Below are 26,903 nucleotides of genomic sequence, written 5' to 3'. Positions count from 1 at the left end.
CATGCTTGATATATACACCAGTTTCATAACAATTAAAAATGGTATATATGGCAGCTATGAAACGGCACTATGTGTCTGAAAAATATATAAATATCCAACCTTTAACATGTAAACCCCCCATTTCTAGCTGCTTTACTTTGTTTTGAAAATGTACACAGTGAATATTTTACACTATTAAAAATAAAAAAATCTTAATTTATGTTCAATGGAAAATTATACAAAAATATGAATTTTCAATTAATTAAACAATGTGCTTTTTATTTCCTCTAATGGCTTAATATTTGTCCATCCATGTATTCACATTGTCTTCTTCAGCATTCTCTGAGTCAGAAGATTTTTAACATTGTTTTAATGTTATATGTAACCATGCTCTGAATCTATATTTTAAATATTTGCTGTTAAGTCTAAACATATGATGAGCGCTTGTTATCCTGAGATGATGAAACTCAAAACTCAACTTGCCTGATATCTTGATATAATAAAAATAAGCTGTAAAAAGTATCATGATTTTAATACTGCAGCTAGCTAAATGCACAGAGAATTTAGCTATCACAATAAAATCAAGTTGGTTGGTTAGGCTATTAGAAAACTGATGTAGAACATGTGGAATATTGAAATATGTATCATGATATGAACAAAACCTTACTTACTTATTGTCCATCTTTCCATTTTGGGCACTACAGTAAGTACATTCATTTAATCTCTGTAACATAAATATAGAAAAACATACATACTATAACTTTAGAGGCAGCTAATTAAACTTCATTAGGTAACTGACCTCTTGACCTTTCATATGTTGTGGATGGCAGAAATAAGGAGCAGAATGGTGGCTAACGGGGGTAATAATACTAATAGGGGCAGTGTGTACTTTCCTTTAAGTAAAAACATTATTTGATAATACGAGAATGGGGACAAATTACACAGCAATAAACCAAAGAGATTAAGGAAGACTGCAAAATTTGTTTTGCCAGACAAATAAACTAAAGTAAATCAGACTGAAAGCTCTAAATGTATTATTAGTTTACAGAGAGTTCCTCAAACAGCCTCAGATCAGTTCTTCTGAACATCAATGCTTGCCGTTTGGCATTGCTCCTTTACAGAGCTCCTCAGGTAGTCTTATCATATCAAGCCTTCTTCCTGCTGATCTCTTGGATTAGTCTGTAATTTGCCTGCTCATTTTAGGCAGAATTCTCCTCCCCCTCCGCTTCCTGGAATTATAGTTTTCAAAATTTCTATCATTAGGGGAAATGACAACCTCTGAGCCATCAATTTCTCTGAAAATGGCAAGGTTTGCTGAAGATTTGGCTCAAACTATGCATGTTTGCAATATGTGCAGTTTAAATGGGTTCAGCAGCACAAAGGCGAGTTCCCCTTAGAAATGTTAGGCATTTCTAAGGTTCAACGCAACGCCCTGAACCTTGTGCTGATCTTGACAATTGTTTGTTTTTCTTTGCGACAAACAGATTTTTTGTCTGATACCTGAATTTCAGTAGAGACAAACAATTTTCCACCTCCAACATCGAGTTGCAGGAGAGCAACAATGAGACATGACAAGAACAATCAGGATTGGCCTGTTTCCAGCAAAAATGAATGAAAAAAGAGTTTAAAAGATACAAACTCTAAGAATCTGAATTAACCTGACATGTTAATAAAATACAACTGATGTGTAGCACTAGTATTAGATAGAAAAGGGGCTCATTGAGATGGTGAGAGGCTTGAAAAAGTACAGAGTTCAACATGTTGTGGGTTTTATAGGTTTATAATGCAAAGGCTTCAAATGCCATGTATTCTCCTTTTTATATATTTATTTATTTTGGATAAAAGAAGGGCTTGGAAAATAACATGGTTTTCATATGCATTTTCACAATTAAAAATTGGAAAAGTGTGGCAGGCATTTGTTTTCAGCTCCCCTGACTCTAAAGAATCACCCTTTACTGCACTGGCAGGTCCACGTTTTGAGTCTTACAACATGATTTGTTTCCAGATTTAGCTCCTTCTTCCCTTTTCCACTCAATTTCTGCCAGGTTTCTTGTGCCTGTTGACAAAAACCATCACAGCATGCAGCCACCAGCCACTCCATATGATTCACCATATGGGGTGGCTTCTTTTGTGAATAACCTTCTTCACTTGCTTTGTTTCCAGAAAAGTGAAATTTGTGTAATGGGTGACTAATTGTAGTCTTGTCAACAATTCTTCCTCCTAATCTTTGGATCTGCAGCTCCTCCAGAGTAACCAGGGGTTTCTTGACTGCTTCTTAGATTACTGTTGTCCCTTCAAGGCCTGTTTGCAGGTTTTTCATACTTGTGTCTTTATGGATGATTCAAAAAAAACGTTTCGGTTATTTGTTCATAATCTAACGTTGCTGTAAAACCTATTCCTTGGTCTTCATGATGCTGCTTGTTTACTAATGTTCATTAACAAACCTATGTGAACTTCGTAGAACAGGTGTATTTATACCAAGACGAAATTATAGGCAGATGGATTCCAGTTATTGATCAGGCGTCTTTTGAAGGCATTTTCTTGTACTGGATGTTTTTTAGAGACATCACTATACATGGCCATGCTTTTCATATTTTATTTGTGGAACAATTTGAAAAACGTGCTTCTTTTTTCTTCCACTTACAACTTATGCACTACTTCATGTGTTTCAGATGGCAGAAAGCAACAAGGGAATACACTCAGTTTGGATTGCAGTTGGTTATGGAAACTTTAGATATTTTTGTTTTATTGTGAATGTTTATTTAACCAGAAAGGGACTCATTAAGATCAAAGACTTATTTTGCAAAAGCATTCTGACTAAGGAAGGTAGCAGCTCAAAAACAGCTTCAGTTGAAAGATAGTCGAACAACAAAAACACAAAAAATAGTGAAAACTGCATAAAGATGTGGAAGATGTATGTTTCTGAGGTTTCAACAAGTTTACACATATCTAAGTTTCTGAAGATTTGAGGAGTTTTGTGTTTTTTTTCCATGCAGAGGGCCCAACATACCTGAACATCTTAATAAAAAATTATGAGTTAGACCTTTTCTCATTGTTGTGTAAAAGTATATCACTATGCATCCAAGACCTTTGGATCTTTAAGTCATACATCGTTCCTAATTAACCTTTATCATTATTCATGCTGTAGAATGCCCTTATTACAAAGCTAAGCAAGGAAATGCAAAAGGACATGATCACCCCTGTGAGTGGACACTCAATGTGGAGCAAAATCCTGGTTTATTATCCACTTTGGCTCTCTCGCCTCCTTACTATTCAGTTTCTGTTGCAGGTTAATGGCTCACATGTGGATCTATGTCACATAAGCACATAATAGGGATACAATTGTGTGCTTTTTTACACAACCTTAAATGCAAGTCCTCTCTGTTCACACGTCATGCTTAGAAGCATTTTTCTTCAAGTCGCAACAGAATTGTGTGTGTTCCTGTGTGTGTTTGCGCCGGGCCTTCATCTGTATGCCAAGCATTTATCTGGAGGGCCTCCAGTGAGAACCAGCTTAGGAGGAGCTCAAGGCCAAACAAGTATGAGGATTAAAGGACGATACAGAGTCCTCTCTTCTTTCTCATCGCAGTGGAGGAAGAATATGAGCAATGCTCTCTACTCCTTTAACTAACACTGAGGTGCCCTTGAGCAAGGTTCTTGGAGTGTCCAAGTGTCTTTTAGCAAAATACTTTTGTGAAATTGTGCTGATTCCAATTATAAGGGAGAAACGTGCTGCTAGGGAAGTATTTAGTGCTTAGGAGAAATCTAATAATCTACAAATGCCCATTACAAGAACAGTAAATGGCTGTTGCCCAAATGGAGCTCTAGAGAGACAGCAATGCCCCTAATTTTACCTCACACTCTGCTCACACTCGCCAAAAACTGTAATAAATAAATGAATCAGTTGGATCAGCAGTGGTAGTTGTTTGCACTGTTCAGATCCCATTAGAATAGTTATTTTCTGCTTGTGACAACCTAATTAAAATGTACAGGTACAGAGCTGGCACAAAGGTATAAAAAAAAGGGAGGGGAAATTGTGAAAGCCTGTCAGAGGAGAGGGAACCAGAATCTTTAAATGTGGGACAGAAAATAATTTGCAGTGGAAAGCTAATGAAATTGTCAAACAGGTAAAATTAAAATACTTTGGCTCAGCTCTGGTAAGATCTGTGACTGAAACTCAAAGCTGGAGCTTTGCTGACTTTAAAAAATAAATCTCAAAGATTAGTGCTTATTTGAAAAGTGTTTAGAAGAACAAGAAACTGTGTTCAAATAAATGAATAAAGCAAATCGACAGCAGAGCCGTTTTACATGCACTGATATAAGCTGGCTAATATTATTTTTCTAAATCACAATAAGAGTTTATCATAAAATTAAAGCACTTAAAGAAAAGCATCAGGATGACATTTTTCAACATCAGTTTATGAAAATTTGCCAACTTCCATCAACTATGAGCACTTTTACATATTTCATATTTAACATAAAGTACATTTAATCACCAATTTATTTATTCTACTTAAAACATCTATTTTTATTTTTTATATGGTACACCACTGTGCACTGTTGTTCAAATAAAAAAAAAATTTGAGTTTAAAAAATTGGAGGAATATTAAAAAGATTTATCTGCTCTAAAACAGAACTGTAGCAGAAAAATGTTCTGTTTGCATGCTAGAGCTGTGGAGATAAACTAATTGGATGAGAGGAACGAAGCTTGGATGAGACTCAGTTCTTGAAAAACATCTAGATGCATTGTTTTTTTTTATGTGTACATCAGTGAAATCTGTTCACTTAAGTACTGATTAACATTGTCTTTGTAAATGAACTGACAAAAGTCTTATTCTGCTGCCAGCGGCACCGTGGAGCAGCATTATGTTCTCAATGGCACCTCCTACTGTTCAGGAAGACAACAGCAGCATGTCACAGCGCTCTGTTAAGAAAGACTACTGCATAATAATTGAGAAGTGAACTGAATCATATCTAGTGGTGGTGTGACATCTTTATGTTGATATCACACTTATATTACATCGTTTAAAGAAGCGCATCTGCAGCAGTTATTGGATTAGAGGGAGGGTATACCCTGAAAAAGTCGACAGTCTATCACAGAGCAACAGAGATAAACAAGAAAAACAACTATTAATCTACACACTTAAGGAAAGTTAAGGTTGACCAATGTATGCATGGAGAACATGCAAATTCAATCCAGACAGAACATGGCCAGGGTTCAGATTGAGAACCTTCTTTGCCACTAAATGTCAGTAAATGATCCTTTAATACAAAATCGTTACTTTACCCAAAATATCAGAAAATTTTCTTACTTCATGTCTTTAAAAAGTAAATCCAAAACCAGAGGATGACTTATTACTATGTGCAGCAGTAGAGTGGAAACAGGATAAGACATATTTAATTAATGACTTGCTTTCAAAGAGTGTATTTTTATGATGCAGCTTGGCTGGAAATTAAATAACCTTGTGATGCCTGCGCCCTGCTGAGGAAACGAGAACAAAAGAGAGTGAGATGGTCAAGGTGCTTCTCTGAATAAGAATTCAGGGGAGCTAGTGCCATGAGACAAGCCAACAGGAAGTGTATATAAAAAAGAAATAGGGAGCGGGATGGCATGTACAAAAATGTGGAATAACAATAAGGAGAGCTTTTTAAGTGTGAGAAAGAGGCAGTACACAATGATGCCTCAAACACAACATTGGCTTCTTTCTTACTGTCTTTCTTTTATTCAGCTTCAGTCACACAGGCATGTCTGTGTGCACACAGTATTATGTAAATAGTCTCTTCGGCAGAGTGCTGCTGTCACTGAGCGAGCATCCTCTGGGCCATCCAGGCAACCTCATTAAAACGAGGCACAGCATCCATTAATAGATACCAGTGTGCATGTACACGTGTGCACACACACATCCATACGTAGACAGTCAATAAAACACACAAAGCATTCACAGACACCAATAAAGGACCTCCTGGGAAGCACATCTCTAAATGTTCCTCTTAGGTGGCAGTCAAAAAAGTGTCGCCAAGGAAACGGCTTAAATGTCACTGAGAGCAATGCACGAAGAGTGTGTGGTGACCGTGACTGCAGACAGTAAAAGAAAAGAGTGGACAATGCAGCTTTAAACTGAGGAATTAGTCTACAGTGCGAGTTATTCTTATGCTAAATGACTTCTTGAGTGGAGCAGGTCTTTATAAGAGCCAGACTTTTATTTATGGGATATAGAGTTCTTATAATAGTCATGGTATGGTATTTGTGAAATCTTATACATTAAAAGTTACCAGTTGCTTCTTATTTCCAAAAAATCAGTTTTTGTGATTTTTTGGAAATAAGAATCTAGGAGATGGATTTATCTCCTAGATATTTCCCTACTTCAAAATGTTAAAAACATTGAAACATTTTGCTATTAATTATGAAATGGAGATGCCGGCTCTTGACACAAGACCAACTTTAAACCATATCTTTAAACAATTTTCTTTTTTTAAAGAACACCACAAACAGAAATAAATAAATAAAATATAAAAACACAACCAAAACTTTAAGTTTGGCCTAATCAGTATGTTAAAAGCAAATATTTTATTCATATTTAAATTAAAGAATGGTATGAAAAATGCTCATCTCTACAATACATGGGAAATTACATTGCAGACAAAACCACCTGTCCTAATTGAGAAGATTTGAGGGATCATGATTTTTTTAAAATGAATGTCCAAAAAACATGGCTTTAGTTTACTTTGCTTGTTTTTTGTTGGAATATTGAAGAACAGTATGATCTGTCACTTGATGCTGAAACAGCATCCCGGTATCAAGTGTGGTTTTGTCTCAGAGATGCACCATGAATCCATACAGAGCAGAAATGTGCTGCAAGCGTATTTGAAGATGAGCAATTTGTCCTGATAGCTACCGAATGAACATCAAGTATAAAAGGGCTGAAGGGGCAAGTTAGCACAAAACTGAATTAGCAGAAACAATAATGTTAAGCATGAAGTGCTCCTAACTGGCTAGTGGCTGTGCTATCAAGTAGATGTGTCTACAGTCACTTCATTCACTCTGGGAGATGCAATTTTGCTTGTTTATGTTTGCATTTTTCAATGCCTCAAAACAAAAAAATCATCCGTAGAAAATGAATTTCTCTTCTAAACACCTGAAAAATTTACAGTACTTTTTAAATGAGTAATAAGTAATCTGTAGTCAGACTTCTTTTTCAGGACAAATGTGGCATCTGTGTTTGCAAACAAATACCAGAATATTCTGCCAATATAATACATTTAGAATTCTGGGTTTTATGTTTGTTTAAGTTACTAAGACACTTTTAATTTAGACATTTTTCAAAATGACCTTAAAAATCTTAGATTGAATTTACTGAAACTCATACAAGCCCAAAGGTGCAGACAAAGAAAAGGTTTTTCCAAAGAACTATTCTGTGATTAAATCACTGAAGTGAGAAAGGAGAATGCAAGAGTTTGAAAAATGTGATGCCTGCTTTACGATACAAACATACAGTATATGCATGTATAGGTTAAACTTTAACATTCTGTTTGATACCTGTAAAGTAAAAGGAGCCCTCTGTCTGTTTTTGATCTGCTGGCCCCGCAGGTGGCTCCCGAGGTGTGGGCTTCATCCGCTTTGATAAGAGGATAGAAGCGGAGGAGGCCATCAAGGGCCTGAACGGCCAGAAACCTTCTGGTGCCGCAGAGCCAATCACGGTCAAGTTTGCCAACAACCCAAGTCAGAAGACCAGCCAAGCCCTCCTGTCACAGCTCTACCAGTCACCCAACCGCCGATACCCCGGCCCCCTTCACCACCAGGCTCAGAGGTTCAGGTGAGTTGACCCAGGATAGGTCTGGTAAGAGTTCAGGCAGATTAAACCGTAAATGTGATTTTTAAAATGTGCTTCAAGCAGAGTTTACAAACTTATCAGTATCAATATGTGCTTTATGTATCGTGCAACCCTAGAAGAAACTGTTTAATGTATGTCTATTTAAGGATTTTATCACTACTGGGATGTATATTATAAATAAACCCAGGAGAATGCAAGAAGAATTAAATATTTAGTCAGCAGAAGAAATGCAGTAAGCTTCAATATTGACATTTGTTTTTAGTCAATATATCTGCTATATACAACAGGATGATTTCGAAAATATTTGCATCAAATGAAATTGATAGATTCTTTAAACAGAGGATGCAACACCTACACACAGAGAGCATGACTCATCTCTTTGTGTTACACTAGAGAGGCTCATTTTCCTCCTGCAAACAGTCATTTTGCCAAATAGGTCCTCTGTTTGAACAGCAGCTGTGAGCTCTGCACCTGCTGCAGGTGTCTGATAGACCAATGAGAGCTCTGGGTGTGTCCACCCCCATTAGAGAGAAACTGTTGAGAAGAGACTGTGGGGTTCTGTCGTTCACAACTTTCTATGTCTTGTCATTTCACCTCCTTGCCATTATGACAGTTTCTTCACTGCATCTTTTTTTTTTTTTTTTTTTTTTGCCTGGGCAAAAACATGTATTGGCATTAAAAAGCTTTAAAAGTCACACGTTTCTTTTACGTTAGAGTCATAAATAACATAACAGACACACTCATAATGAATCCTAATAATGTTGTCCGCTCTTTAAGCTGCACAAAAGGACAATACAAGTGCCAGAATTAAAATTACTGGTAATTTAAATTCATATGGCACAATTCCTGCCCTGCAGGCTGTAATTTAATTTTTTTTATTATGCTCCGAACAGAAGATTTGAAAGTAAAATTATTCCTAAATCAAAATGGGGTTTCAATAGGATGTTAAGCAGTTTTCAGCTCCAATAGTTGTTTTTGCACAGGTTGGTCACTTTCACACTAAGCCATGGCTTAATTTTCTATACACAAACCCACTGCCTTAATGATGTCACACCTAATCATTTCTTACAATTCACACTAACCTGAAACTGATTAGTTGTTTTAAATCACACCACATCCAGAGATAATTTTGTCTTTCTCGCTGACACACATTACGCTCCATCGTCAGACATGGTTCAGAATTACAGACAGAACATGTGTTTATACATTTTCTTCTCCGTTACAATAACACTAAGCCGGTCGTGCTGTTTACTCTCCATCAAAGTCAGAGCTTGGAAGGTATTTTTCTTCTGCAGCGGCTTCCCTGGTGTGACACCTGAGCGATGTAGCGTGGCTGTGTGTCTGTGATACGCCAAGCCAATTTACAGGCTCCGCAGGAGAGCTGTCGTTTCTCATCACAACTCACAACCACAGGACACTTCCTCACTGTGTCCTCCTGCTCCTGCTCTCTGCTCCTGAGCCCCTCAATGAAACCTCAACACTTTACAAGTTTTAAATGTGCTTGGTGAGCACTACTTTACCCTTTCTCTAAAACTGATGCCTAAACAAAAGAACTGCAAAAAAAAGTATTATTGTGTTTTAATGTCTTATTTTTTGTAAATGACTTAACTTATTAAAACTGAGAGCCATATTAAAGGACCGATTGGGACTACCAAATCACTTGCAAAATTCTAAAATAATGACTTTTACAAGTTATTTGCTAAATATGTTCTTCAAAATCAAAAGTTCACATAGTCCAAGAATACCGTTACTTTTAAAAATTTGGGAAAGCCCAGATGACGATATCAGGGATTTTATATGCTTTCAATCAGTTTATTGACAGTATTTGTTAAGTGGATGTGTGTCTGTGCACAGATTTTTGACCACCACCTCAAACATACCGCTTTCTTGTGTGAAATCATGGGAAAAATCCTTGGCTAAAATTTCCAGATGTTGAGGAAAACCATCCCGACTGTGAAGTATGGGAAGTAGATGTTGTGTAGATGTTTTGCTGTTGGAGGGAGTGGTGCACTTAAAACAGATTAAATCATAAGAAAAGAAGAATATATGGAACATACTGAAGCAAAATCTCAAATCATACAATGCTAAGGAAAAGCTTTGGTATAGCAGAGTATTCCAAATGGATAATGACCCTAAGTATACCACCAAGTTAGTTAAAAAGTGTCTTAAGGATAATAAAGTCAGTGTTTTTGAGTGGTTAACCTAAAGCCCCAAATCTAAGCCCAATAGAAAATGTTGTTTTCACCAATGTTTGAAATGTATTTTAAAAAAATGTACGGTAAAAAGATTTTTTTTTTTTTTTAAAGTTATGAATTAAAATCTTTCATCATTTTGCAAACAGAAATAATTTTGGTAATCCTAAGGGACCTAAAACAGTAAAGTTAGAAACAGGTACAACATCAGAGAGTAAGAAAAAAATGGTCAAATTTTTTAATAGTTTCAACTGTCTACTCTGTGCACAAATGTCAGGCAGGTTGTATTTTTATTGCATTTTTTAAACAACTACAGTTTTCTCAGTCAATTGAAGATCTTAATAAACCTCAGACCTGAATATTTGAGAAGATAAAAGTGAGGTTGAGGCTTCTTATAATACCTATTTCTGAATAATTATTGGGCAACTTTTAACATGGAGCATCATAATGAAACTAGTTAAACTGTTCCACCTCAGTTTATTTTAATTAAGTTACAAGTTAGAATGAAATATAAAAATAAGCATTTGGAATAATAAACATTGACCAGAGCACCATTATTTTCAATAACAGTCACAACTTTGATTATAGTCTGTCAGTTTGTTGATCAGTTGAAGATTATTTGTGCAGCAGTACAAAAGCCTCCCCTGACACTGATAAGAGATTGTATTCCTTCTCCATGTAAGAAACATTCTTACAAGTTCTCAATAGGGTTTAGGTCATTATGTTGTTATTTCGATCATCTTTAATCCCTTTATTGGCTAGTCACACAGTGGACTCCTTCTATGGAGGACAACCCTGCAAGAAAATCATGATCTTTTTGAAAGATACTAACCTTTTGCTGTACCAATGCTTTAAGAAAGTGTATTCTAAAAACTGTAGGTTTGGTTAGTACAAAAAGGTCCTGCTAACTCAGTGCTTCTCAATTCTAGTCCTCAGGCCCCCCTGCTTTGCATGTTTTAGACGTGCCTCTATTCAAGAACAGCTGATTCAAATGATTGCATGACCATCAAGAACTGCAGAAGCCTGATAATCACCCAGAGATTCAATCCAGGTGTGTGGCAGAAGGGAAACACCTAAAACCTGCAGGGCAGGGGGGCATGAAGACCGGAATGGAGAAACACTGCGCTAACTCATCTTTAGCAATACCAACCTATAACTACTCCCAGTCTGAGTCTAAGTGGAACTCTGTTACTGATCCAACCAGAGGTCCATCACTCTGCTCTGTCAAGGGTCACTCATCTCATCAGCTCGTAAAAGCTTTGAAGAATCTTCTTCTTCAGTGGTGGTTAGTTATCAGCTTTAATTACCTGGTCATGTCTGAGACCTGAACACTTTGACATTCTGTTCACCCATTATTACTGAAGAATAATGGGTTTGTTGTAGCTTCACACTTGATTCTTATCAGATCTTTCTCAACTCCTTTTACCCTGTTAACAACAAAGTGTTTGATGGTTATGTGATTAGTCCCATTATTTTGACAGCTTCTAGAGTTTTACATCCCCCTTAAAGACTCTTTCTAACTTTTGACTTTTCAGTCAGTTCAGCTTCTTTTCTAGACCATTTTGCCAGGTGAATATAAACTGTGTAGCCTGATATGCTTAAGTTCAAAAAGCATTAAAATATATGCAGCTTGGCGTAGAGAAATCTAAATAAAAGATTCTAATTACTGTGCAAATAATAAATGCTTTAACTCAGTTTAAGCTAATCAGACACTGCTTTTTAGAAAGTAGTATCTTATGCAATAAATATCACTTTGATGCAGCATAACATTTTAAGCTGAAGTCACATGTACAAATGTCCCTTTTTTAAATCCACTGTAGTAATGGACTTCTGCCCAGGTTTGAAGACAATGTTTCAAGCTCCGAAAAGGACCTATAACGTTTGTGACAAAATCACATGGGCCTGTTGTAACACGTGTTAATGTATATTGTACTTGTACAGTCTATTTCCAAGACAGAAAACATAATCGACTCCAACACAATACACCAAACCCTACATTCTGGGCTTGTTTCTGATCCTCAGTTGTTAACCAATGCTAGTAATTAGCAAATTAGCCTCATTATATCCAGGGCAGGAGCCAATTTTAATTGAACAGATTTTTGTTTTAGAAAAGAAAAGGAAAAAAGCGCCCTTTCCTCCATTAGACTGCATTGATGGGGAACACAAAAGCCCTATTGTTTCTACGGAGCTTGTAGAGGCAGTGTGAAGAGCTGGCAGAGTGTTTGCACAGTGAGTCTGCATCCGCGTGTGTTCATACATATGTGAGGGAAAGAAGGGGAAGGGAGCGAGTTTTAGCAGCAGGTTGTTTTGTTGTGGCCCCACGGCCAGCAGATGTCTTGATGCTCCTAGGGATGGAGCACCTCTCCTCTGAGTTTCCTCTCCAATTGACTCATTTACCCACAAAGCAGGCTGTTCGTTCCCTTCCCACATAATGGGCTAATTACTGTTTTAATGATTCCGCATATCCTTCTCTTCTCTGTAGTTCTTTGTTTTCAGGCTGCTTTTACATTTTACGGTTATTCTAGGCAGAAAAATTGCTACAACGAAGAGTAACTATACCATGATCTTGGAATAAAAAGATCTAGAAATAACACAAAATTTAACTGAACTGTTAAAATTAGGTTTACTACAATATAGCAAACCTGTCCCTTTAATTAAACACGAATATTGTTCGTGTTTAATTATTATTCATTTACAATTCAAAATATTTGACTTAATTAACTGCTACGCTACAAGATAATTCTCTGCAGAATTTCTAATCGGCAAGCCACTTAATTACAGTGAAAAACTATAATATTAAATTGTCCCTGAAAGATTACGACTGCTAAACTATTTTTCTCTCTAAGGAAAGTTTTAGTCAAAATAGTAAGATATAATTGTTATTAATTTACACATCTCCATCAAACTGGGTGATTATAACCAGTTTGAAAACAAATGGTGTTCACACCTAAATACATAATTCTGTTATCTGCTTTGGTCCTCTTTGAACAAATGAGCATTCATCTCCTCAGGTTGTCAACTTTACTAGGGCTGGTCTCAAATTTAACAGAGCAGACAGAGTCAACACTGGGTTGCCTGAAACCATGACTTGCTTGGTGCAGGTAACGTTCCTGTACAAAAGCAACTGATCTGTCAAGAAACCAGACAGTCACAAAAAGTGAGAAATGTCTTCCACAAAGTATGATACACTAAGTTAGATTGCCAAAGGTATTTGCTAGTCTGCCTTCAGACACACAAAGTAATTTGAGTTTATGTGTCTCTGAAATCTAAATCAGCTTCAACTCTTAGGCCTGGTTCACAGTCTCTTCTTCATCCCAAAGTGTGAGGATCAGGACTCTTCTTCCACAGCAACCCTATTCATCCACATCTTTATGGATCTTAATTTGTGCAGTCACGCTAGAACATAGATGGCACATCCCCAGACAGTTCCTACAACGTCAGGAGCATGAAATTGCTCAGAAAGTCTTAGTATGCTGAAGCATTAAGAGTACTTCACTGGAACTAGGGGTCACTTAAAAGACAACCCCAGACCATAATCCCCTCTATACCAAACTTTACACTTCCCACAGTGTAATCAGGAAAAACTGTTCCCCTAGCAACTGCCAAAACCAGATTTGTCCATTTGAATCCTTGAAGAGTCATGATTCATCACTCCAGAAACCATGTCCCCACTGCTGAAGAGTAGTACTACACCACTTCATCCAGTACTTTGCATTGTTCTTGGTGATGTGAGGTTTGAATGTAATGTTCCTCCTTGGAAACCCAATCCAAAAAAAACTCTACACACTGCTGTGGATCCAATCTGAAGGCCACATAAAGTTTGGAGGTCTGTAGCTACTGACTCGTCGTAAAGTTGTCCACTTCTCAGACTATGTGCCTCAAAACCTGCTGACCCTGCTGACTGATTTTATGCTACCTTCTACTTTAGCGCAGATTTGTAGTTGTTCTCGCTTAAAGCAACTAACAGCCGACTGTGTAAAATTTAGTAGGGGAAGAATTTTGTGCGTGCAGATGGCATCTTCTCAGGAACAATCCTGGAATTCACTGAGCTCCTGAAGGTGACCTAAATGTTTGTAGAAGCAGCTTCGATGCCTAGATGCTGGATTTGAAACACCATATGGTTTATAGTCAGACGTTTTGGGCCGTTTTAATCCATATTTGAAGGAGCACATGTTTTTGCTCTTACTAGGAAGATGGACAGGAGTAATTTCAAATTAAAACGATGATCAGTTTATTTATATATGGTTTGTAAATATCTCAAGGTGGTTTTAGTAAATCGGCCTCTAGGAATTGGGTTAAATTTCCTGTTGGTATTGGTTAATTGTGAAGCATTCGTAATTTATTTAAAACAATGTTAAAATATAATATTTGGATATTAGGTAATCTTGTTACATGTGCATTGTGATGCTCTGTGACAGTGGCTCTCTGGCTGCGGAAAAGCAATTTAAGTCAAATATCAATCTGGCTTTCTGTTGCCAATACCAATGTCCGGGTTTTTCCGAGTTCTGACTTGCTCTTTATAAATTTATTTCTGTAACCCATGCAAAGTTGTTTGTTTAAATGTTCTTTTAGTCCAATAATTACATGTGATGAACAATGACAGTAAAAGAAAAAGAGTTGCGAGTTCCCTGATAGAGATAGAAATTTCAAATGCAAAGGAAACTAAAAGCATAGTTCAAAATGATGTATTCATGCATCAAACCATGTGACCAATCAAGATAAACTATTCCTTTTTGTTCATTGGAATAAATGCCGTGTCACCAATTTCTATCGTTGGGATCTGGACATTATCACCTTAAACCATTGCGCTGTTGCAATAGGCGAAATGAAATGCTGAGCTAAAGACAAACTGTCTCGGTTCACAGAGACTATAAAAGATGCTGGTTTAGAAGTTTTTTAATAGTTAGTTTATCCTTGCTTTTTGTATTCAGCTCAGCTTTTCTTTCCAGACAACTCAAACTTTATGGAGCCAAAGATCAAGTCATTTGCACTCCAACTATCTACCATATATTGATGTTTTTATTCAGCATTGTACACTCCAAACAATGCAAATAATTACTGTCTTGCACGGGTTTAAATATCAAACAGGAGGAATTAAAAGGTCCAGGTTAAGTTAGTTTATTTTAAAGCTTAGAAGCAATTTGAAACATGCCATTGTGTGATTATGTTGCAAAATATGATTGTTAGAGTACAATTTTGAAGAAGATATGTAAAGAATCGTTGACTGTGAAAGTCAAGGAGAAACAACCTTCACGGTTGAGTCAAAGTTTGTAGTGATTTTAAGAGGAATGAGGCGTCGCTGCCCAGCTGTTGTTCAATAAGCCGTGGCCTCTGTCCATTAGGCCAGAGGAGTTAATAAGACATGAAACAGGCCAGACCCAAGTGAAAAATGAAGGTCATTGAGTCACCAAGCAGACTGCATCCATCCACCAGGGCCAACATTTCACACAGCCCACAGGTTTCTGAAGCCCAGCGCACCGACACAAACTGTAATTTACACTGGATGACTGCAACAGATGAAACCCACAGGCTGAAATTATCATGAAACCAAAACATCTCCCAAAAGCTAACCCTTTTAGACGGAGGACACCATCTGACTAACACTCAGCTTTTCCACCTGACCTGTTATCACTTAACGGGTTGACCCTGACCACAAAGACAGACATTCACAATTTCATGGCTAGTTTAACATCCAGTCATGTTTTTGTTGTTCTGCCACACAGAAAACCAACTAATCATCATCGCCTCTCTCACTCACCATCATTCAAATGCCAAACCATTACACTGACAGAACTCTGGATCATTTCCTTGCCATCTCAGGTGTTCTCTTAATTAAGTCAGCACAAATTAAAAACCCTGTATAATCAAAATTCATTTACCTCCATCCTAATAAACCATCAGTGTGGTGGCGTAACTTGTGCAGAAACCCACATGCAATTTATTGCATGTATAATGAGATAATGATTTGCAATGGTGTGGCATTCTGGCTTTACTATCATGCCAGTGATGCCTAATGCAATGCTGTGCTCACACTCTGCCTGCAGTTAATGTTCTGTATGTAACTGCAATGCTAAACAATTACCAGTTTACCTGTGTAGTCTTGTATAATAAGTAATTGGAAGTTCCTACAATTATTCTGAATGTTCCTGAAGCACACTACTTTGGTATTAGCATGTGCAGTGTCTGCTCAGCAAGCCAGTAACCAAGTACAGGCCATACTGATAATACTGTAGATTCATGGACTGATGATAGCATTTTCTGCTGGGGCTCCTCAGTGTAATGGACCAACTTTAGATGGGTTTGTTTGTTCTTGAGTGAGGAGGTCCATGCAGTTCCTGCAGGGACTTAACATTAGTTCCATTGATTGAGTCGACCATCTGCCCACCATTAACCCCAGAACCCTCCTTCTCTTTACAGGCTGGACAATTTGCTTAATATGGCCTATGGCGTAAAGAGGTAATTAAAAACTTCACCCAATGCCAGATGTCCATGTTGACTCAATGATTTTTCAACTTCCTTTTTTCTTTTCTTCTTTTTCCTAATTCAGTTTTCCTTGTGGTTTTTGCAGTCACTTTAAGTTTGAATTTGTTCAAGGTCAAAAGCATTTTTATTTTTGAAATTTATTTGATTTCTTGTTTTCTTCTGTCGGTTTGAATTGATTCCCTATCAACCCCCTCAGGTGTAACGAACAGAAAACTGTCAGTCTTTGTTTTCAGTGGTGTTTAATCCCTTTGTTTTGATTATGACAAGTGCTAGTGGTGTTTGAATTGTTTTGGGTTGTTTCTGTGTACTCAACAGATTTTGTTCTCTGGTTATAATTTCTAGGTGTGTGCATTTATTATTTTTTCTTTTACTTCTAGGGGATTCAGGTTCTCCTACCTTCTCATTTTACAGTAACTCTAAAAGATGCCCCTTTTTTATTATTATAAGCAAATAATCTGTAGTTGTACACAGTCTCTTACTTCTGCACTGTGTACGACTGAAGAAAATTACACAACTATCTGTTACATCTTAGCAGTTTCTACAGAAGTTAGGAAATGAGACGCAAGATAAGGTTGGATGAACTTGGATCCCTGCTGGAAACAGGAAATGCTGTTTCACTGCAGACAGCTCAAGCTTTGCTCGGCACCGCTCTTCTCAATTTCCTTCTTTTCGGCTCCCATCTTTCATTTTGCTGTCCTGCTACCAAAGGTGGTGTTACATAACTCAGAGCAGCAGCTACTGTGGTGATAGATGTTTGACGTGCTGACAATGCCATCTTGCATGCTGCAAGCACAAGGGACAGAAGTCGGTTGACTGAAAAGCTCTGAGAAAATGTTGAATCCCTTTACCTAAATATGTCAGAATCAGACGTGTTATTCAGTAAGCTAAAGTGGTAAGAGCTGGGATTGTTCTGCTTTAGAGGGGACAAAATATATATCTGGTCAGCTACACTGTTGCTATGCAACCCCTGGTCTCATCTGTAACATAGGGTAGCGTTTCGTCCCACTCCGATTGATATACTTGCATACATGTTTCCACATACACATCCAGGCACATGCCACATCCCGACAACAGTGCAGTTTAGAAAACTCTAAAGCATCACTGATTGAAACTCAGAGGCCTCCACACATTTCACACATTTCAGTTAGGAGGATATAATAATCAAACTTCATAAATTCAAACATCAAGTAGCTGATTTATTTCAATAATTCAGCTCAAAAAAGTGAAACTCATATACACATTCTTTATTCACACAGATTTATTAATCGTTTATATTAAATTTGATGAATATGACTTGAATCTAATTCAACAGAATTTTGCTAAAGACCAATGAGAAGGGATTTTTAAAACAGAAAAAGGTTATGTTGCGGCAATGTTGCGGCCTACACATTCAAGGTAAGGCTGAGGACTTGATTGTCATCCAACAACAAGCAGCAGGTAGTCAAATTCTTTGCTAAAGAAGCTGGCTGTCCAGTGTGTTGTAGTCAAGCATATTAATCACAAGTTGAGTGGAAGGGGAAAATGTTGTAGATAAATGTGCTCAATAAAAGTACCAGTAGGTGCTTTAATGACCATGGTATCACTGATTTGTCACCAAAATTGCCTGACCTGAGCCCTACAGAGAGCCTGTGGAGTATTGTCATGATGAGAGAAAGCAGAGCCAACAATGTAGATGAGGTAGAATATGCTAATAAAACAACCAGGGCTTCCTTCACACCACAGCAGAACCACAGGTTCATGAGCTCCATGCAGCCTTGCACTGCTGCAATAATTAATCCAAAAGAAGACCCAACTAAATATTGAGGGTACACATTCTGTGTAAGATCCGTTTCTATAGCTCTTAGTTTCTGTGAAGCTAAATTTTGCGTTGTATACCATAATTATCATAAACAGAGAATTAAATACTTGGTGTGAGTAATCAATATAACGTGCATTTTATATTTTGATTTGAATTATTGAAATTAAATGTTTATCTTTAAAGAAATTCAACTTTATATAATGTTTTTATTTTATTTCATAGTGTTTTCTGTATTCAAAGTTCAAAAGTATCTGCCAGCAAGCCACATACAATACACTTAAATGACATTGTACTACATCTCATCTGACATACAGAGAAATAATAAAAAAAAGATCTTACATCATAAAACCCCTCTCTTGCACAACCTATGAGCGACCCCATCTCAATGCATGCTTTAGATTTCTAAGCAACCCCAAAAAGGCCAGAGGCAGACTCTGCATGACCAAAGTCATGCAGGAAGGTCGCAGTGATTGTCGACCATATATAGACACGGGAGAGAGAAGGCTTGAGGGTCCAAGTGGCAAGCAGCGCTATCGATCAGTGCCACGAGCTCTGAAATAGAAGAGACCAGAACACCCTGCAGGAGGGGGAGGAATACACTTTGTACCTTAATGCCACTGGGCTGTAAAGTGCTTCCATTTTCCATTTAGTTTCCTCCCTTCCCCCCCCTCCTTTTTTCTTTGAGAAGGCTGCCTTCTCTCAGACAGCTGCAGCAAAGCGGAAATCTCGATTAAAGCACTCCCAATAATGCCTATAGTAGTTTCTTGTAGGGAGCTGGAATAAGAAATGAACCTTTTTTTATTTCATTTACCTTTTATTTAAAAGTGGTGGGATTTCTTTTCTTCTTCCTCCTTTTCCTTTTAGCGGAAAGGCAATTAAGTGAAGTCAACTGAGGAATCAAATCTCTTGCATCACAAGGAAAAGGGGGAAGATTATGAGCCGAATGAGACCAAATTTAGCAGGCTGCTGCATGATCTTTGATGAATTTCTGGCTATGGTTTAATTCAACAACTTCCTGCAATTTGGCACAGAAAGAAGCCACTTGAGGACACAAAGAGAGAACGTTCATCTGCATCTTCTTCAGCAGAAGTGCAACTCAGCACAGAAAGCACTGCCGTCAGTGCTGACAGGGGAGCTTTCAAATCTGATAAGCTCCGTAGGGCTTTAGTGACAGCTTTGTACGTACGCTACAAACCTATACATTACCGTACATGATCTATACGGGATGTTGTAATTTAACTGAATTTGTCTGAGATCAGACCCTATGTGTTTCACTGAGGAATTGGCTCTTGAGAAAAGGATGTCATAGAGTTTAACGTCCAAGCTATTACAGTTGGAATAAAAAAAAAAAAACTGCATTTAGTGCTAGTTTATAACAATTTTAAAGGAATAGTTCAGAATCGTTAAAGCATAACCTGTTTAAAACCATTATACGCTAGTAGAAAGTAAAACAATTAGATCTGTCCGAACATGTTCCAAGATGAAACAATTCCAGTCTGACAACGATTTCAGTCTCAGAAATGTTGTAGCTCATTTCTACACACAGTATGTTTTAACCCTTTAACATCACATTTGCAGTTAAGTACAATAGTATTCATATCCATGGCAAATTCAGAATTAATGTGAACATTTCTAACAGTATTATCTACATGTTTCTTTTGATTGGAACTAATATTAATGTTTTGGAGCAGGTAGGTGATAGAGAATTATTTTAAAGGAGCTAAAGATTAGGGTGATAGCAATGAGGTCTTCCAACCTCAAAGACTTTGAGTTCATCACTGAAGATAAATCATCAACATATAGGTGAAGATATGCAAAAAGATCGTCAGCAGTTTATTGCTGCAATGCCATGAAAGACTTTTCCGCTAATTATTGAGAAAGTAGATAAAAAATGTACGTATACCTTTCTTAAAAAATTAAATGTCCAAAAAGCACAAAAGTTATTTTCACAAAAACTCACCTTTATAGATAGTTTTGTCTTCTTAGAGAGGCCTGCCTCTTTGTCTAACAAAAGCAACCTTCCTGACTAAATGAACGTAATTTTTTATCCAAATCTGCCAGGGGTTTGTTTAAGTTTTACTAGGCATAGCTGCAGGTAGGAGGCTCTGCACCATCAGTGATATTCCTGTGTAGAAAGTACTGAGAACAGAACATGTAAAGCATTTCCATTAACAGCCTAATAGAAAAGCAAAGTGCTGTGAGTTGGGACTCAGGGAAATGTTTTCTCATTTAAGTTTACACTTTCTGACTTTTCGATCAGGCATTTACTCAACATATGGTTCACACAGGAAGATCGCCTGCCTGGCAGGCTGCCTTCTACTGCCATCCTCTGTGTAAATAATTATTAGTTTTTTTGTAAATTAAAGTTCAGTTATAATGCCTTCGTATGAACCACTATGATATTTTTGAGGTTGGAGGTTTTTAAGACATCAGAAATACACTTTGGACTTTACTCTTTTTATGCTAGCCGTTAGTTTTATCCTATAAAACCAGCTAATCTCAACTTACAACTTGGGCTCTTTTTGTCCCAATCATGACTTTTGATATATTTGAAAACAATCATTTATTCAAGTAATTCAAGCCAAAAATTGAATCATATATCTATTTGTTTATATGTATTTATATATTACAAATAGATTGATATTTTTCAAGTATTTCAGCTTCTCTGAACTCTCTCTGGTTAAGAAGAGGCTGAACACACGAAATGTGACATTAGTAGATGGACACATCTGTGTGTGGCAGGTTTTAAAACTCTGACCTGCTGAAGTCCACATGTTAGAAATCTTAAACCTAGGGGAAAAAAACTCTAAAAAGAGTTTCGCCAGACAGCGCTCTCAAGGATTTGGTTATTGCTGTCAATTTTCTACTAAACCTTTTGCTTCCACTCAACTTTCCATTAGTATGTTTGATACAGATCTCTGTGAATAGCCAGCTTACATAGAGGTAACTTGTTTGTTGCTTGTTGAAGGTGTCAGGGACTGTCAGCTGAACTACTGTCACATAAACAGTCTTCCCAACAACTGTGCAAATCATAAAATAGCTACAACATAAAATTTATTTATCAAAAATCCCTTTTTATTGGTTTGCTATAATGTTACAGTTTTCTGAGAAACTGAATTTGTAGTTTTCTTTAGCTGTGCTGCATCATCAATTAAAATGAAACGTATCACTTTTTGTGTACTAAATCAATGTTATGTCACTTTTTAAACTGAATTACTGAAATAAACATTTCAGTTGTAATTTCTAGTATAAACAAGCAAAGAGAGTTTCCTTCACAAATCCTGAACTATCCCTTTAATTGCAGATTACTTCCTTATGGGTTCTAAATTATTTTGTTATTACTTATCTCCTTATGTTGTTTCCCACCATTCTGCCTCCTGTCTTAGGTTTTCCCCCATCACCATTGACAGCATGACGAGCCTGGTGGGCATGAACATCCCCGGGCACACAGGCACCGGTTGGTGCATCTTTGTGTACAACCTGTCCCCGGACTCGGACGAGAGCGTGCTCTGGCAGCTGTTTGGCCCGTTCGGAGCGGTCAACAACGTCAAGGTGATCCGTGACTTCAACACCAACAAGTGCAAAGGCTTCGGCTTCGTCACCATGACGAATTACGACGAGGCGGCCATGGCCATCGCCAGCCTCAACGGCTACAGGTTGGGTGACCGCGTCTTGCAAGTCTCCTTCAAGACTAACAAGACACACAAGTCCTGAACTCTCGACAGGCAGACGCAGATGCCCCGCGACTTTGTCTGCTCTAAATTTGCCCCCCGATCCCTCCCCTCCACCTCCACTCGTCCCTTAGGTCCCTCCAACCACCACCACCCTCCTACAGCCATCCAACACAGCAGAATCAAACTCCTGGAACAGAAAGCAGCCAACAAATCATCTAACAAATTGAACTAGAAATGGCTTATATTATAACTTTGGACCTATAAGCCAATGTTGCCTGAGTATTACAAAAATTAAATGATGAAAATGTTGACAAGTTTTTTCGAAGCTCCTGTGATAATGCAGGCTTCTCTTTATTGTATATTCTTTTCATTTGTTGTGGTTGTTAAAAAATTTTTCTCTTCTGTGTAAACAGTAGCAAGTCCCCGTATTTCAGAGAAGAGGTCGTCCTTTTTAAGATCGGAACCTTTTCTCTGTCTTTGATTCAGGATTTAATTTTCTTTTGTAAATCCGGATCCACTGTCGTTAATATTATATACCTCCCCTGTCAATGAAAGGGAGGGGGCTCTTTTTTAAATTAGTGAAACCATTCATTCATTTGTAGCGTGTATTTAAAAACTTCCCCTTATTGATTATAGATGGGATTCTACGATCCCCAAAACTCAGATGTAGAAAAAAAAAAAAAAGAGAGAATTTCTAACATTGTTTTTGTTTTGTATCGCAAACAAAACATAATGTCTTTCCTCACTGGGATTTAGGGAGATGGGGTGAGGGAGGGGATGGGTTAGCTTTCCTGATGACATGTTCAGTAATTTAAGATAATAAAAAAAAAATAACACTGTTGCCAAAGAGAAGATCTCTTTGCTTGAAAAAAATGCATTTAGAAAAAGATAAAAATAAATAGAAAGATCTATTTTTATAAATGATGATTAAAATAATAATTATTGAAGAATTTTTACAAGAATCTGGATTTGAAAAAAAAAGAGAAAAATATTTTGACTGGCTAACTGGGGGGGCCGGGGCGGGTGGGAGGGGGCACCACCTTGTCTTGTTGTTCTGCTGTGGTACTTTATAGGATCAGAGGTTGTTGTTTTTTTTTTTTGGTGATGCCGAGTCGGTCGGGATTTTGTAGAAAGGAGGATTTTGTGAAAAAGAGAATGCAAACCAAGGCAGGTGATTTTGGTAATTTTTTCACATGTGTACTAGTGCATAATTATTCAACAGCGATACCCAAAAGGGAAGGGAATGGGGTCTTTCTGAGGCCTAACAAACCTTATAGTCCAGAGCCCAAAGCAAGAAGACCCTTTTGTCCACTTGTTTTCTTGTGTTTCGTCACGAGTCAATATATCAGTACATAGATATATACACATCTATCCATTTAAAGAGCTTACTATACATTATCTATATCATTTCCTTTGCTCTGCGTTTGTGAACTTAACATTTGAAGAGAACTTCCTTTTAGCGATCAACCGTAGGTGCTATACTACATTATTCACATATCTTAAATATTCAACTTTGTTGTTCTATGTGTTGTTTAAAGAAAAAAAATACTTTGATGTTGGCATTGAATTGAGCTGCTGTTCTTTGTTTAATATTTGTTTAATGTCGGCCCACAAATCCGGTGACACCATTTCTATGCGGAAATTAAACTAGCTTGGGGCCTTGTAAGAATCACTGAACAAATTTGTACATTTTATTTTTGTTTGTTTGTTTTGTTTGGCTTGCTGACTTTTAGGTTAATCGCTGAGCGTGAAACGTTTGTCAAAACTTAATGATGATTAGCTAGTTCCGTTAGTCTAGATATTTTCCTTAAAAAGGATCTATGACAACTGTGTCTTTATTTGCTGTGTACAAATAGATGATATATATAAATATATATACAGTCTACATTTGTTTTACAATATCTACTGTACTTATCTGAGTTGTCACTGTTCTTTCGTTTGAGCTTGTCTTTTTCATATGACAGTTTATTATGAAGTGGTGGTTCAGTTACTTAGAAAAAAAAATTGTGAGGAAACTGTTCAATTGTTGTCATGTTGCTTGTGGAGAAAAAAAAATTGGATTAACTTTTAAGTTAACTACTGCGGCAAAAGAAACTGAACAAAATTTTGAAGAATATAAGTGTATTTGTTTATTTCCTTATCTATTTTTAAACTATTTATTTTTTCTATTTATTTGTATTTATTCTATATTTATTAACTGCTTAATTTATCTGTGTATTTATGTATTTATTTGTTTCATTGTCTGTGTATTTGCGTGGTTCTGGTACAGGGAGGGGGGGCGTTTCTGAGCAAAAGGGAACAAAGCGACTAGTGGAGAGGCTCTTCCAGTAGTCCACTGCACTGAGAGAACTTTTAGTACGTTTGTGCTTTGTACCAATATATCAAAATTACAATATAAAAAAACCTAAAAGTCAAGAAAACTGAAAAAAATGTCTGGAGGGTTGGGGGACGCTCTTCCCTTATTACTAGAAACAGTTACTCGCTATGCATAACCTAGTTAATAGTTAAATTTGCTATTGCTTTTTTCCTTGTCTTGTTAAAAATGAAATCTCTAGATCTTTTTCAATAAAGTTTAGTCTTATTAGAATGTTATAAACAGTCGTTCTGGTTCAATATAACCTGTGATAAGTTTGTGTAGTTCTAAAAAAAGCCACTCCGTCCACACCCTCCCTCCACTTACTACCGCTTTGTGATGAAACCTTATGCAAAAATGTGGGTCTGAAAGCATAGTTTTCAGTTTTCAGTAAAAAACAAAAAGAACAAAAAAAAAAAACATTTTTATTCAATATACAGCTCTTAGAGGCTTGGGTAGATTTACATTTTTTGAAATTGTTATTTGATTGTCATTCATTGCACTGGACTAAACAGGTCACTCAAGAGTCAAAACTTATTTTTAAGAATATTCATCATGTTTTCAAATGACACACCAACAAATCTTTTAAAAAGTTGTTACCATTGCACACAAACTGCTATTTGCAGCAGTTGTTGCTATATTTGAGAAATACTCTGGAGGTATAAAAGGGGATTGTGCTGAGTCTATATTTTATATACTCTAATATGATATATATTATATATTTTGAAAGGAGATAGGTAAGGGAAAGGTTCCAGAAGTATAAATAAAAGGAATTGGATTTTTTTCTGTTTGTTGTTGAGGCTTGAAAACATGAAGGAAGTGTGTTGGGGAGCATTTGAAACGTTCACACGCGTAGCTACATCCTTCTGTCCCATCTGGAAAAACCGGGTCATCTCTCTCTATCGTCATCCCCATTTTCCGATCACGTCTAAACAGCAACAGACCAACCAGACCCCTTCACGCTCCCCTCCGCCGGTCGGGAGCCTGAATTATGCAACGACCCCAGTAGAATGTTCTGATGTGTGGATTTCGTACTCTGCGTGACTTTTTCAACTCTTAGGATGCGTGCCTGTGTTCCCGCCTGAAAACCACGGTGTGCACGTTTGTGTGGACGCACATCTGCGCACGTTTGTACGCATGTTCCTTTACGTCGACGTGAGCGTGTCTGTCGGCATACCGAAGTAGATTTATGTGTGAAGTGGAAATGCTTTAAATGTATTCATTCAGTGCACACCCTTGAATGCGTGTTTGCAGTATGTGATGGAGATGTCAAAGGGTGATTGTTTAGAGTATGCGTGTGTGTGTGTGTTTGAAACATGGGGCTGCGTCACCTCGCTCTATGCCCGACCCCTATGGCTCACACCATCCCCCCGTAGCGCCTTATAGTGGCAGCCTGCCAGTAGGAACAACGCAGCCAGTAGTGGAGGAGGGAAGGTGAACAGAGGAACTAGGCTCTTCTTGTCAGTTTTCATTTTCCTCCTGAGACGTGTTTATTTACTATCTGAAAAATCTATAAACAAAATCTTTAAAGACAAAAAAGATGAAAAAATGTTCACAGGGCCCCGTGACCGCGGCTCTCTCTACTCTCTCCTGCTTATGTTATTACTTAACACTTATCAATGATGATTATTATGATTATTATTGCTATTATTCTTAGTATTCTTATTATTAATCCAATTATTGCGATGAATGACTTCATGTTATCCTTGCTAGTTTAGGTCATTTCTGAAACTGGAAACAAAATAAAAATCTTGCTGTAAATGTTTGTTTTTTCTTTTTCATAAAACTGTTGTGTTTAAATTATTTGTACTTTTGAATGTTGGGACAATAAAATGAGGTGTTAAAAACTGGGAGGTTGCTTGTCATTAACAATTTTAAATGATTCAACCTTTACATAATAGAACATTAATTTACATTAGGGCTGAACAATCTTAATAATAAAAAAACATTGGATTGCCATAGTTGTGTCAAATATTGACTGTATCTGTTGTTATTAATCGCATGCTGCTCTCTCTCTGAATACTTTTTGTTATTCAGTCTATGTGAGCTTTTGCACTTTAGTTCATAAGATCAGGTCTGGTAACGAAGGCTAGTGAAATTCCCTGCAAGTAGCTAAATACATTATGAAAATGTAGATTCTGCAGGTAATATTTGCCCTGATATTGCATAGATATTTCTATGACACAATCTTTCTGTTTCACAGAAAAAAAATTTTTGTCATTATGTAGTTGTGTTTTTTTCATATCTCAGTCTAACTAAAATGCTGAAATCAGTTCACAGAAACATTCCTCTAAGTAGAATAATCCATCCGATGATGAATACACTGCCAGTGAAAATGTTGCATACATTAATCCTTGGTATGAGCGTAAATAATTCTGGTCTTTGAACATTTTTGTACTTTTTAGTTTTAAAGATAGGATCATCACGAACTACAATTTTATTTAATTTTAATGAGTCCCATGTGTCTGGCAAGGTCATTTGAAAGACTTACTGAACAAATTTTGAGTGTAGATCGTAGTCTTGTTTAGTGCTTCAAAATCACCCTGAGAAGAAAGGAAATCCATCTGAGGATAAATTTTGTTTCATCCCAAA

The 26,903-nt window shown here is 37.1% G+C and overlaps 1 protein-coding gene across 8 annotated transcripts in view; it reads left to right on the top strand.

Moving 5' to 3' along the window:
- Positions 1-26,162, top strand: part of elavl4 (ELAV like neuron-specific RNA binding protein 4) — a 94,132-nt gene extending 67,970 nt beyond the window's left edge. For 5 of the 8 annotated variants that reach the window (XM_032571740.1, XM_032571736.1, XM_032571741.1 and 2 more), the window contains 3 exons: positions 7,559-7,793; positions 16,421-16,459; positions 21,671-26,162. In XM_032571740.1, coding sequence (XP_032427631.1) covers positions 7,559-7,793; positions 16,421-16,459; positions 21,671-21,998 — 602 coding nt within the window. In that variant the 3' untranslated portion in view covers positions 21,999-26,162. The remainder of the gene's footprint in view (positions 1-7,558; positions 7,794-16,420; positions 16,460-21,670) is intronic. The other 3 variants (XM_032571737.1, XM_032571738.1, XM_032571739.1) reach the window with 3 other exon arrangements.
- Positions 26,163-26,903: the final 741 nt, after the last annotated feature.

The sequence above is a fragment of the Xiphophorus hellerii genome, chromosome 9, assembly GCF_003331165.1.
Source record: "Xiphophorus hellerii strain 12219 chromosome 9, Xiphophorus_hellerii-4.1, whole genome shotgun sequence".
Lineage (NCBI taxonomy): Eukaryota > Metazoa > Chordata > Actinopteri > Cyprinodontiformes > Poeciliidae > Xiphophorus > Xiphophorus hellerii.
The sequence above is the reverse complement of the archived record's forward strand: the minus strand, read 5'-3'. Positions and strand labels throughout refer to the sequence as shown.